Consider the following 12,800-nt stretch of genomic DNA (forward strand, 5'->3'; position numbering starts at 1 on the left):
TCGAACTCTCGGTCCACATGGTCCGAGGGGTTAACAGAAACCAAACAGTGACTATTTTTAAAAAAGTCACTTAATTATGGCTATAACTTGAAAACGGTGCACTTTATCAAAATTTCACTAAAGTACTTTTTGATTGCAAATTTGATTTTACATCGAAAAATGAAGTTGAAAAATTTTTACGACCAAAATTACGATTTTTTGAAAAAATCAGTATTGATTAAAAAAATCATAACTCGGTCAATGATTTTTTGCACAACCTGAAAATTTCTGAAAAGTTGGCATTTTATGTCCTCTAAAACATATAAAAAAATAAAAAAAAATAAAAATAGTGTTTTTTTGTAAATCAAGTTTTAGTGATAAAAAGTTAAATAAAAAAATCACCAATTTTTTTTTACCGTGTATTATTTTTTTCCAGTGTAGTCTGTATACATACCTACAACTTTGCCCAAGACACCAAATCGATCAAAAAATTCCTTCAAAAGATACAGATTTTTGAATTTTCATACATCATTTTTGTATGGACAGCTGCCAAATTTGTAGGAAAAATTATATGGACAAACTAATGATGCAAAATGGCTTCTTTGGGCATACCGAAGGCACCAAAAAAGTTTCAGTCGGATTAAAAAATACAAAAAAAAATCGAATGACCGAAATCCTAGAGAACTGCTCTGCTACGTTGCTTGGGTCGCTGTTCGTTTTATGCATCGCTAGCATACAATGACCGGTGTTATGGTATAACTGGGTCTGGCCTGTCTTTGAAATATTCTTTTTTGTTCGCTGCGATGATTATTTATTGCGGCTGGAGTGGCTAGTTTTTGCCAATCAAAAAACTTACCTTTAGTAGGGGTGAAATCGGGTCAAAATGTTTTTTTTTATGGGATTTGCAATATCTCAGGCTTTTCAGTGAAACTTAATTCTGTTAAAGGTTTGTGTAGGAGACATTCTAAATACGTTTGCTGAAAATCTCATATTCCAAGAACAAAACCTGTGTTTGTAGCAGCTATATTTGTTAGGGGTACGTATTTCACCAACAAAGATTTTTCAAAAATTCAACCTTGAGTATACTCTTTTAAAAGGGTCGATTCCTTTGAAAGAGTAACAGTGCTGAGTGACTTGTTTTGATTATTTCTTATTATTAGAGCATTATTTCAGTTTCAATTTTAAAACGATCCATCAAATTTAAATATATTTTTGGGAAATGTTGGTAAGCTATCTGAAATTTTTCGTATTTTTTTTCAGGTTTTGTGCGGTAGAAGTATTTTTTGTGTAATCCAAAAACGAATAACATATTTCACCCCCCCCCCCCCCCCCGCTCATCACTTGGCGCCCCTTGTACAAATATAGGCGCCCTCGCCAGGAACATTGGCGCTCTGAACCCGCCAACAGCGACTAACTAGTTCAAAATCGTACAGCTCAGCCCTGTTGACAGTATTTGCCACAGCCTGGAGTGGCCGTTGCCCTCAGGGAGGTTGTCCCAGGTGGACATTTACCGAACCATACGGTTTTGGGCAATATGGGTATTAAATTTCATGGTTTTCAATACTGGCAATTAAAATGGCCATTTTGACAGTATTGGCCACAACTTGGAGTGGCCGGTGCCCTCAGGGAGGTTATCCCGAGAGGACATTAACCGAACCATACGATTTTGGGCAATATGGGTATCAATATTCATGGTTTTTGATATTGGTAATGAAAATAGTAATTTCGAAAAAAGGTGGCCACAACCTGGAGTGGCCGGTGCCCTAAAGGAAAGTTTTCCCGGGGAGACATTTACTGAACCAACAAGTTTTGGCAATATGGGTATCACAACTCATGGTTATCAATACTGGCCATTTCGAAAAAGATGGCCACAATCTGGAGAGGCCGCTACCTCACGATTGTTCCGATTAGGAGAAAAACATCGAACCATACAGATATCATGGTTTTTTTTATACGGAGCATAAAGAGATATTCCTAAATCCAACAATGTTTTGATTTTATCTAACGCATAATTCAACGAAATGGCTTAATTTTAAAAGCTTATCTGCTTAGTTCTTTGTCATACTGGTCATGTGTAACATAACCACCTGCACCTTTTTTCGGAAAACTTAGCCATTTCATTTATTTAATTCAACAGAAAAAAAACTTTTTTTTTCTTCTTATTTATCAAGCGAGATAACCAGTAGAAAGTTTCAAGCTCTAAATGCCCTCAATGATTTTTTTTAAATTTTGTTACCTTTTTTTTTAATAAAATAAGAAATTGAAATTAAATAACAAAAACCATTTTTTTTTTCTTTTATATTTCAGGCAAGGAAATCAGTGAAGAGTGTTTAGCTCTAAATGCTCTCTATGGCAATTTGTCACTTTATTACCTGTATTCTAAATATTTTTTTAATTTTCAAGCGAAGGAAATCAGTGAAATGTTTAAGCTCTAAATGCTCTCCATGGAATTTTGCCATTTTATTGCCTTTAAAAAAATGCAATCGAGATTTAATTTTAAAATACATTTCTTTTAAATTATTTTCGAGCAAGGAAATTAGAAAATTGCAAAATTCCATTGAGAGCATTTGGAGCTTAAAATCTTCTCTGATTTCCTTTGTTTGAAAATTAAAAAAATGTTTAGAATACAGGTAATAAATAGTAAATTTTCATAGAGAGCATATAGAGCTAAAAACTCTTAACTGATTTCCTTTGATTGAAAAAAAAATTTGAATACTAGTAATAAAATGCCCAATTTCCATAGAGAGCATTCAGAGCTTAAATTCTTCAATGATTTCCTTTGCTTGAAAATTAAAAAAAAAAAGTTAGAATACAGGTAATAAAATGGCAATTTTCCATAGAGAGCATTTAGAGCTAAAAACTCTTCACTGGTTTCCTTTGCTTGAAAAATAAAAAAAAAGTTTAGAATACAGGTAATAAAACGTTAAATTTCCATAGAGAGCATTTAGAGCTGAAAACCCTTTACTGATTTCCTTGCCTGAAAAATAAAGAAAAAATGGGTTTTGTTATTTAATTTAAATTTATTATTTTATTTAATAAAACAAAATAAAAAAAAATCATATCTGAAATTTCTTTCAACCATCCAGACGAGAGCATTTAACATAAAAACCTCTATGAACACTCTGCTATACTAGTTTTCACTTCAGACGATCTCTACCAAACATGCTTCATATTACAGTCATCCCACATATTCGGAACACCCACAAATTCGGAACACTTTTGTGATAATGTGTAAATAGCATGCCAAATGCAGCTTTTCTCTCGACCCTACTATTTTTAGGACTTTTATTTGGACATTTTCTTGCTATTTCACTAGTAAGGCCGTTGCAAATATGTTCCAAAGTTTATGTCACCTCGTCGCCACAAAAGTCAGGGGGGGGGGGGCAAAAAAAAGTAGTTTTTTTTTAATTTTTATTGAATACGATCAGAAATCATCGAAATAACAACATCAACAACGGATTACTTTTTCGGGCGTTTTTCTGTTACGTTGACTAGCTTTGGAGTTTTCTCCAAACACTGTGCACATAGGGTATATGGCCCTATTTTGGACCTACTATGCAAAGCGTCAACACATTTCGCATGGTTCTCAGGAACGGTCTAACTAATTTGGCTCGTTTCAGGATTGTTTTGTGCCTTAATTTATGCTTAATAAAGTGTACTATTGAAAATTGAAATTAATTTAACCATTTCATTGTAATAAGCATTTCAAGTAAAACATTTTTTGGATGCTTTTTGGACTTATTGAATGTATTTTGGAGACATCGCTGAACCTATTTTGGACCCACACTCTGATTGGTTGAAATTTGGACAACTCGAATTGCGGCGTGCGGCGGCAACACGCACACTTACAAAAAACTCGGTCTGATAAACCAAAGGGCCTATCCACGATTATAATTTGGAAAATATTTATTTCAGAAATTAAATAATTATGATAAAACAATGGATTTGAATTTGAAAACGTGTTTTAATTATATTGAATGGAAACTCACGCATCTTTAGCAGGTCTCTGTCCTATTTACAATTTGCGTATTCTTACGACCTAATTGTTCAAGCATTAGAACATAAAAGACAACCCGTTATTAATCGCAACCCGTTATTAGTCGCAATAAATACACCTTAACTTAAAATTAAATTAATGACAGAGATACATAACAAGTTACAATGCAAAAAGGTTCTAAATTTTACGCAGAGCTTAAGTTCAAATATGATTAAACAATCAAGAAATTTTAAAGGGAGATTATAGCTTGTTACTTGGTGTGAAACTTTCTCATCTGTCATGTTAAACTTTACAGTTGCTTGACAAAATGTTTAACTACATGTTGCACTTTTAAAAACAATGTAATATTTGAAAAAATCTTTGTTTGAATACCAGGGTGCCTTTGATAGTCATAGTTTGTCTTGTTAAAAGCAGATTTGAGGTGTTCAAACATTATTTTTACTTCGAACACACCATCACTTAGGTTGCTGATATAATTTTTAAGAAAATCATTTATGTCAATATGTTTATTAGCTTTTTAACATAATACATATAAATTTTAGGTAAAATTGTTAAAAATTCAGAACTTTGCCTGAAATTCGTTGAAACTAGTTTTGTTTATTAAATTACAGATTTATATTACATGTTTAACTGAATTCAAAGAACGAATCATAAGTTTTTACATTTTATATTAATTTTGTTTTAATGAAAATGCCTTTCAATTAGGAGATTTTTTTGAATTATATTTCAAAAACAAATAATATTTAATAATATTTATTATTTACAAACTTATTTTACCTTTTCCTAGTAGAAGATTGTCCGAAGAATCTGAAAATGCATTCCGTTTTACGATTCAAAATCATGTTCATTGAGAAAATCATGACACTTTGAGAAGATTAAATTAATGCTATATATCAACATTTTCTTAATTATAGTTAACTATCTTTTCAAACTTTTCAAAATTTTTCTTGAAAAGTTCTTCATGAGGTACTTTGAGCACATCTCTACCACGGTCAGTATGATTCCATACCATTCCGTACGTATTTAATTTGTACTTTTAATTTTGCGGAAAAATCTCAAACTTATCAAAGTCACCCAGATTTACGATAATCAGATATGTCTCAAATCATAAAATTGATAAAGTTAACATCGTATTAATTTCTTATGCTAATTTGTTTTCGAAGATTTTTACTTTCTAGCTGGTTCAATTGTGTTTCTAACATGATTGACACGGTAAAATCTAAAAGTGTTATTTATTATAAGCCAACGCTGCCAATTGGGTCCTTAAATTAAGTTTAGATTGCTGATATTATTGTTCACAACGTTAAAGGTCATTTTTCTGAGTACAATGACCCTTTGTACGACCACAAAGAGTTTAAAATGGATTTTTAAATCAATTTTGAAAAATTGCCCTCGCGGTCCTTCTTGACAGAAAAGGTCCTACTTGACAGCTCGTTCCAAGGGGACCATAGTTAATCCATTGAAAAAATGTTGTCCTGTCAATATTTTTTTTTTTGCACAAAAATGAAAAAAAGTGATCAGAAATGGTTTTTAATCGTGTAGGGCTTTAGTACCCAATTGTGAAAAAATACGTTATACCTGTATTTTTAAAAATTATATATTGATAGATATGCAAAAATGAGTCAAAACTTACAAAAAATATATTTTCCTTATGTATATTTCTCTGATTAGTTTGCAATACGTCGTAAAAGCCATCACGATCTCCGACACTTATTTGATTTTTTTTTCTCTGAATCAAACCAAATTTTGTTTGTTTTTTCCAGTAAAAAACATTTTAAAGACGTGCAGATGACAATTCAAATCATTTTTTATTTATAATTCGCAAATTGATCGAGAACTGATCGAAAAATTGATTTGTTTACAACTAGCGCTTAGGATCTTTTTAAAACGAACTCAAGATTTTTTAAATTTAATTCATACGACTTTTTCAAAAACCACTCGTAAGCAATGTTGACAGCTCCTGTCACGGTGACAGCTGACGATTTAATGAACTAGACCCTTTAGGTTTTTCAATCGTTTCCCCTTCAATTCCAACAGGGTAGCCAGTTTGCATTTTTTGAAGCAAAATTTAAAAATATTTGCAGCTAAATTGGTGATAATGATGTTAAGACAAAAATAAATCAGCATCAGTTTGAATTTTGGGATACTTCGCAATCGGTCCTAACAATCATCTAAATCTCTATCATCAATTTGCATTTTTATCGTTTAAAAAACATATTTTCATTGTTTCTGTTAATCATTTGCTTTTTAAAGCTTAGATTTCTTTAAAATAATTACAGTAAAGGAATGCAATTTAAAATATTAAATTAAAAAATTTCAATTAATGTCAATGAAATATCGAAATAAATTGATAAACAAAACTGGCAACACCTTGTTATACATGTGTTGGTGATAGCCTTGAACCGACGGCAAAGTAGCTCCAAAAACTGATCCAACGCGGCTGATTTGAAAAAAATATTTTGAATTGAGTTTTTTTCGATAATAGAATAGTTATTTCAATGGTTTAGTGACGAAAAACATAAAAGAATTAAATAGACAACAGTACATTGCTCGGAAACCGGACGAAATTGCTTAGTGTCAGTGCAAAACCGAAAAAATCATCAAGGTGTCGCGAGCCAAATCCGATAAGCAACGAGGCCGGAATATTTGGACCTAATCGATGTGCTAGGAAAATGGTAGGAAATACGAATGGCATTGGAAAAAGTGGCTGAAAAAGCGGAAATAATCAAAAATGTTAACATTTTTGGAAGAGGTAAGCTACAAAACGATCCTGCTTACACTTTCTGTTTGTTGGATTCAGTGAATTCGTACTTTAAAAGCCTGAACTACCTCGATTAATAAAAATAGGTCCAAAATAGGTACTAGGTCCAAAATAGGGTCATATACCCTAACAAAATCTTTGTTTTCGCAGAGGGGACTTTTGCCAAACATTTGGCACACTGCGCAACGTAACCTGGCAACGCAGGACCAGCCTGATAGTAATGCAATGATATCGGATCAAAGCAAGTTTCCCTTTTTGAAAAATTTCTGGGAAAGGCTCGAGTTCGGCTCCACACACATACAATTTGTCTTCCAAATAACGTTCGATACGGGACATTAGCGCCTTGTCCTTCCCGATACTATACTGAGCGTAAAGCAGTCGCGGAAAGTTACATTCTGTGCATCGTACAATTTTCCTTGCCCGTGTGTAAGCCAGTTGGAAAGGCGCTTTTGAGTTGCTTTCGTCGGTTCTTGTCGGCAAAGTCTTGCTCGGAACGTGATGATCAGACGGTTCTTGCCCGTAGACTTCCTCGAAAGATAAAAACTTATCCCCGAGAGGCTCCGTGTTGGCAACCACTTGATCTCTTCAAAAACTTCTCTCGGCAGTCGGATTGCGGAGTGGAACTCACATTCTGCGTCAATGCACTTTTTCACCTGGAAGGAATAGGTTGTGCACTTGACGTGCTTTTCGACAAAACGTGCGAAGCTTGCAATTTGATAAACTTCGGTTTTCAACAGCTTTTTGTTGAAGTCGATCTCCGGCCAGCACCTATAATATGAATTAAATTTTAAATTCATGGTTTACAATTCTGTATTTTAATCTGCAGTGAATGCCATTGATATTGCTTTCAAGATGAATCATCGATTTACAAAATAAGGGGCAACAACCAATTTAAAACTAGCATCGCAGAAAAATTCTAGAGTGTTTTCAGTCACCCTAATCGCAGACCATCAAACACACAAAAACTTCGCTTTAGCATAAGCATAAGCATAAGCATAGGTGCCCACCCGCAGTTGCTACTCCGTTATTGACCAGGACCTCCAGAAGTTACATCCACGAGCCGTGGAAGATGAGTGGGTGCTATCTTTCCTCGCTTCGCAACTTCTCAAAGGCCCCTATCATGCTGATCAATACCGGCGCCGGCCACGACCAGTGGTAGAGTCACGGGGAAGTGGATGGGAATGTTAGTCCGATACTTGAGTGATAGAGACCGCCCAATCGACTGCTTCTCCGACAAAGTATCACATGAGTTTTGAGGGGGTTAGTAGATGGGTATGAGGTCAGGATTCACGAGTGGCAGTGATGTGACCATGAGCATTTTGTTTATCGGTTGAAAATTTTAAATCTTAGGCAACCGGCTGCGGAAAGATAAATAATTGATTATTTAAAAAGTTTTTTAATCGAACGCGTGCCAACCGAGCAGTAGTGCTATGGGCTGGACTTATCAGTTTTTTGTTCTGTTTGTACAATTTAGATAACGCGGGCAAATTTCAAAAAATAGTAAATAAAAGACGCTTTACGCTTTAACTGCCAGTTGGAATAAATTATTACGATCAACGGATATAAACGTAAAGAAAACAGGACACCACGTAACCGATTGTAATGAAATTAAAACAATAACTTTAACGAACTAAACCGGCGGCGTGCCTTCCAATCAACGATGATAAAAGAAGGACTTATGAAAAATAAAATATCAAATAAAGGCTCCGAAAACACGTTGCAGAGTAACCGCGAAGTCCCGCTACTCACAATCGAATCAACAAAATTCAAAAACGTGCGCTAATGGTCTATCCTAAATGTCAGCGTGTCTTTCGATAAACGATTCTATAGAAATGAGTTTTTCACCGCGAAAATTTAACACATTATTTGGATTGTATCAATCTACTGGTACAGTTGACAAACTAACGAAACGACAGCAAAATGATCAAGAACGCGTATACTTAATTATTTAATAATGACCCTATAACGATTATTTTCAATGAGATATGATTTGGATTTATCGACCGATTCTGTAGATTTTACGCGGTTTTCAATATTTATTGGGCTGAAAAAAGAACAAATAAACTCATTCACACTCTCATACACACATAAACTAATTTACATTTTTAGACTTCAACATTATAGCGAGTAAGATTTTTTAAATTAGACTTGAAATTATTTTTGAAAGGCATCAATATAATGAAAACAGCCTGTACTGCATAAAATAAAATAAAAACAACAAAGTACCCTAAATTGGGTAGAATTTCCAGATTATCTATAATTCCGGATAAGTGGCTGTCAAAGCACACCACTCAGTGAGTGGCACTCACATGCTCAAACAGTTCTCACTCGCAAATGGTCTTTACTCTCCCACTCATGATTCTTTCTTCTACACACACACACACACACACACACACACACACACACACACACACACACACACACACACACACACACACACACACACATGCTTGAAATGTCATCAAGGAACGAGCTCACCGGGGTCTTGAAGACTGGAGACTGCTCGCCGTTCTACATCCGCCGCCGCAGCATTGAAATCGGGTGCAACCCGACCACACCGCCCGACGATTGCAGCACCGCACAAATCCGCTTGTCGTTGGCCTCACAGCTCCGTGTATGTTCACAACCCCTCTCCTCCTTCCACTATCCACCACGCACAAACCCAAGCTCCAAAACAAACAAAAAATCTGCGAGTTTTGCAAAAAGTCTGCATGCACCCATTTGTCCCTTTTCAAAAACTGCTCTTCAATCTTCAACTGTCATCCAGCAGCAGAATCCATCTGCTGTCACCAGGCCAAAATCTGATTTGGTTGTAGTGGTTGTAGTACACTTCACTACAGAACTAACACAAAACCAGCCTGTGTACAGAGCAGTGACGGCGCCTTTCCGGGACCAGTCCGTTGCTTTTAGCAGGCGCAATTGAGCCGCTGGCCGCTGGCCACCTGCGCTCCCATTCTCAAACGGCTCCAGTGACACTACGAACACCAAGACCGCTCCAGCAAACACACATACTAAAATAGACAAATACGCGTCGATCCAAGAGATAAAGTCTAACGGGTTATTTCAGGCCAAAAATTAAACCAAAATGAAATTTTTCTATGAATTTCGGACAGATTTTTAAAATTTCCAAGCTTAGTCCGACTGCTTATTCTGATTGTTGATTGTTTCCTTCTTCTTATTCTTCCTTGTTTTTTTTTTCTTTGGATAAAAAGCACATGTCACCAACACCACTGCACTAAACATTTTTCGTTGACTGCCAGCCGGAGGGCGCAGCGCCAGCAGAGACGCCATGATTGTTGATTTCTCACAGGGGGAAAGAAAATTGTAAAAAAGCACTTTTTTGTGGGTATTTCCTCGAAATTTATATTTTCCTCCAAGCACTATATATTAGCCAAATAATTCTTTTACGGAATTTGACTAAAAATGCCGATAATCACACAAAAATACGCGAACAAAATCGGGTCTGAGGAGCAAAGAAAAATCGCGTGCGCGCACTTAGACGGCCGGGTTCATAAAATACTCACCTTTTTCAACTCGTTAATTTCATCCGTATCAGCAGCCTCTCCAACAAGTACGGCCGATCCTTTATACTGCAGGGATCGGAAACGACTTTGCAGCAAATTTCTGGCATCCGCCGTGCCGTCCAGCGCAAGTTTCTTGTAATCAATCTCAGGGTGCCGCTCCTGAGCACTCCGCCACTGTTGTTTACTCATCAACGAGCGAACTCGCTTCTCGTTTCGTCCTAAATCATTACGTGCCAAAGAAACTCCGATCAACGCCATGTTAGCGGTTGACATGAAACGCTCTGCTGGATTCAGAACAGATAAGTTCGGTGGGGTTCGTACGGCACACAAAAAGTCAAGATCTTGCTCTAGAAAAGCGCAACATAGCTCAGCATAACCAGGATTGACGTAACATTATGATCCGGGCCGCCATCCGTTCCAATGAACATCAATGGACGAGACGAGTCGGCCAACGTCAAATTTTTTATCAACTCGGCAGCATGGCGGAAAGCGTTTGAATTTTGAAAGATTGCGTCCTTGAAAATTACGGTTGGCTGCCCAGAGTACCAGTCGCCACTCAGATCAGTGGGTGGAACGAGCTTAATCGAGACAGATGTAATCAGATGCTGCGGAGGGTTATCATGGTCCATTGCGTCTAATCCGCGCTCATCTAGACCGGCCATTAAGACTTTTCGTTGTCGTCGGGTTGCGCTGACGGGAGCTCCATGAAGGCCTACTGGAATGGAGCTTTTGTCGTCTAGAAAGAAGACCAACGAGTGATCGCTCAATTTTCCTGAAATATACAAACAAAATGAAAAATAAAGAAAATCACACTACATTAGTGTACATACCGGCCATAATCTTCAAAAACTGAAGCTGTTTCGCCCCATAGTGCTGATCAACGTGCTGCTTATGCAATGTGCGCTTCTGTAGGCCAAATTTTATGTCAAACCGCCCGTAGTATCGCTTGGACACCTCGGAACCACTATTTCTCGGCGTGAACTGCAGCCGGAAGTATTCGTACGATGGAGCAAAATTTTCATTTGAACCAGGAAATAAAATATCCATTTCCATTTCACATTTCCGGTACAGGTCGCTCAACGAAACACACAAAGGTGAGATCCACGATGTCTTCTCTTGGCGTCTTTCTTCGGCTACTCCGTAGTCGTTGCTTGTCAGAATGTGATTAGCCGCTGACCAGAAGTGATCAAATTTCCCTTTCGACGATTTGCTTGCATCCTTTTCAATGTCCAGTGCATCGGAAATGCTGAAACCTTCACTTAACAGCATTTTGTATCCTTTTTGCGACTCCTGGCACGCCTCGGCCTCGTCATCTGAAACCAAAACAAATATTAAAATCTATGTCTATGATCACATTGTTTTGATTGATTGTTTTGTTTACCAGCTGCTGCACTAGCAAAATCCGTTATGTTATCGGAGTTCCAGTTCGTGCGATCCTCAAAGATTTCGCTCAGTCGAGCGGCCTTATCTCGTCTTACTCTTTCCGACAGATAATGTTCTATGCGCGCAAGAACGATAGCTACCGAACTTTCGTTCGGCACTAGTTCTGTTTTCCATACGAAGGTTGCGTTTGGTTTAAATGTTCGGTAAATATGGACCGGAAAGTTCAACGCCAATCCAACAACATATTTGTACTTGGCTCGCCTTTCAACAGGTGCGAAAAATATAATGTTTACATCACTGTACAAATCAATCCTTTCCAATGCATCGACGAGTTGTTTGTACCGCAGTCTTGTTATGGTGTCAGGAGTTCCACTCATCGGCGGAATAAGCTTCAATGATCTCCCGTCTCGGACACATACCGTCTGAGTAGAATTGCTTTCGCACTTGTAATCAAGTGCTGCAGTGCAGTCAGATGCTTGATGTAGCTGGCAATTCCGTCTCGTAGTTGGCAAACATCTTTGAAAACATCAGCGAATGAAACAGCTTTTATGAAGCGCTTCGAAGCCAGTTCGCACAACTGCTCGTGGTAATTGATGAGTTCTCCACACTTCATTTGTGGTAGCGCTTTTTTTGCGGTGGTCACCGTGGTGGAGTACGCGGTAGCAGGATTTTCCCACTGGAACGAGATGAAGACTTGGGGGAAGCGGCTTGACCTTGGGCGCGGCCGAGAATTTATCCCATTGTCCATCTATGTACCAGAGTGTTGCTACAATCACATTCATGTAGAGATCCATTTCAGCCCTTTCAAACACTCGGAATCCGACTTGTTTTTTGGCCAGGTACTCGACGACTCTGTTATGTAGAACTGCTCGGCTGTTGTTCTCTTGCCGCATGCTCGGAAGAACCAAATTCGACGCTTGTGTCATCAATATGTTAAAAGCATTCGCAGGGGCTGTCTTTTCAGCAATCAGAGGTTTTAAAGTGCACTTAATTTTCGTACAGTTGTCAATCGCGAGCAGTGCGTCTCCAATCTTGGTGGAAGGTGACACCGAGAAAAGATCGTCCGGTTTGAACGTGCTGCCGGCGCGAATGCGGTCGATTTCGTCATCGTGCGTAATCTCGATTTCCGCTTTGAGCAATTCCAGAAAACAACAGC

General features: G+C 37.4%; 1 protein-coding gene and 1 long non-coding RNA gene across 2 annotated transcripts; one reads left to right on the top strand and one right to left on the bottom strand.

Moving 5' to 3' along the window:
* Positions 1-3,440: 3,440 nt before the first annotated feature.
* Positions 3,441-8,927, top strand: LOC128093808 (uncharacterized). Its single transcript, XR_008212761.1, has 2 exons — positions 3,441-3,981; positions 6,796-8,927. It is a non-coding gene; the product is annotated as an uncharacterized LOC128093808 (long non-coding RNA).
* Positions 8,928-9,076: 149 nt separating this feature from the next.
* Positions 9,077-12,794, bottom strand: LOC120432107 (uncharacterized). The gene is made up of 3 exons (XM_039597240.2): positions 11,643-12,794; positions 11,092-11,574; positions 9,077-11,033 (listed from the first exon to the last, which is right to left on the bottom strand). Exons 1-3 carry the CDS (start codon positions 12,019-12,021, stop codon positions 10,609-10,611), a joined length of 1,287 nt encoding a protein of 428 aa, XP_039453174.1. The 5' UTR covers positions 12,022-12,794; the 3' UTR covers positions 9,077-10,608.
* Between the last annotated feature and the right edge of the window lie 6 nt (positions 12,795-12,800).

This window comes from Culex pipiens, unplaced genomic scaffold (genome assembly GCF_016801865.2).
Source record: "Culex pipiens pallens isolate TS unplaced genomic scaffold, TS_CPP_V2 Cpp_Un0249, whole genome shotgun sequence".
Classification (NCBI taxonomy): Eukaryota; Metazoa; Arthropoda; class Insecta; order Diptera; family Culicidae; genus Culex; species Culex pipiens.

Coding starts and splice junctions, on each gene's coding strand:
- LOC120432107 (XM_039597240.2), bottom strand. CDS start 12,021: ATGAGTGGAACTCCTGACACCATAACAAGACTGCGGTACAAACAACTC. Junction 11,575..11,642: donor TTTTGCTAGTGCAGCAGCTG/GTAAACAAAACA, acceptor TTTTGGTTTCAG/ATGACGAGGCCGAGGCGTGC. Junction 11,034..11,091: donor GTTTTTGAAGATTATGGCCG/GTATGTACACTA, acceptor TGTATATTTCAG/GAAAATTGAGCGATCACTCG.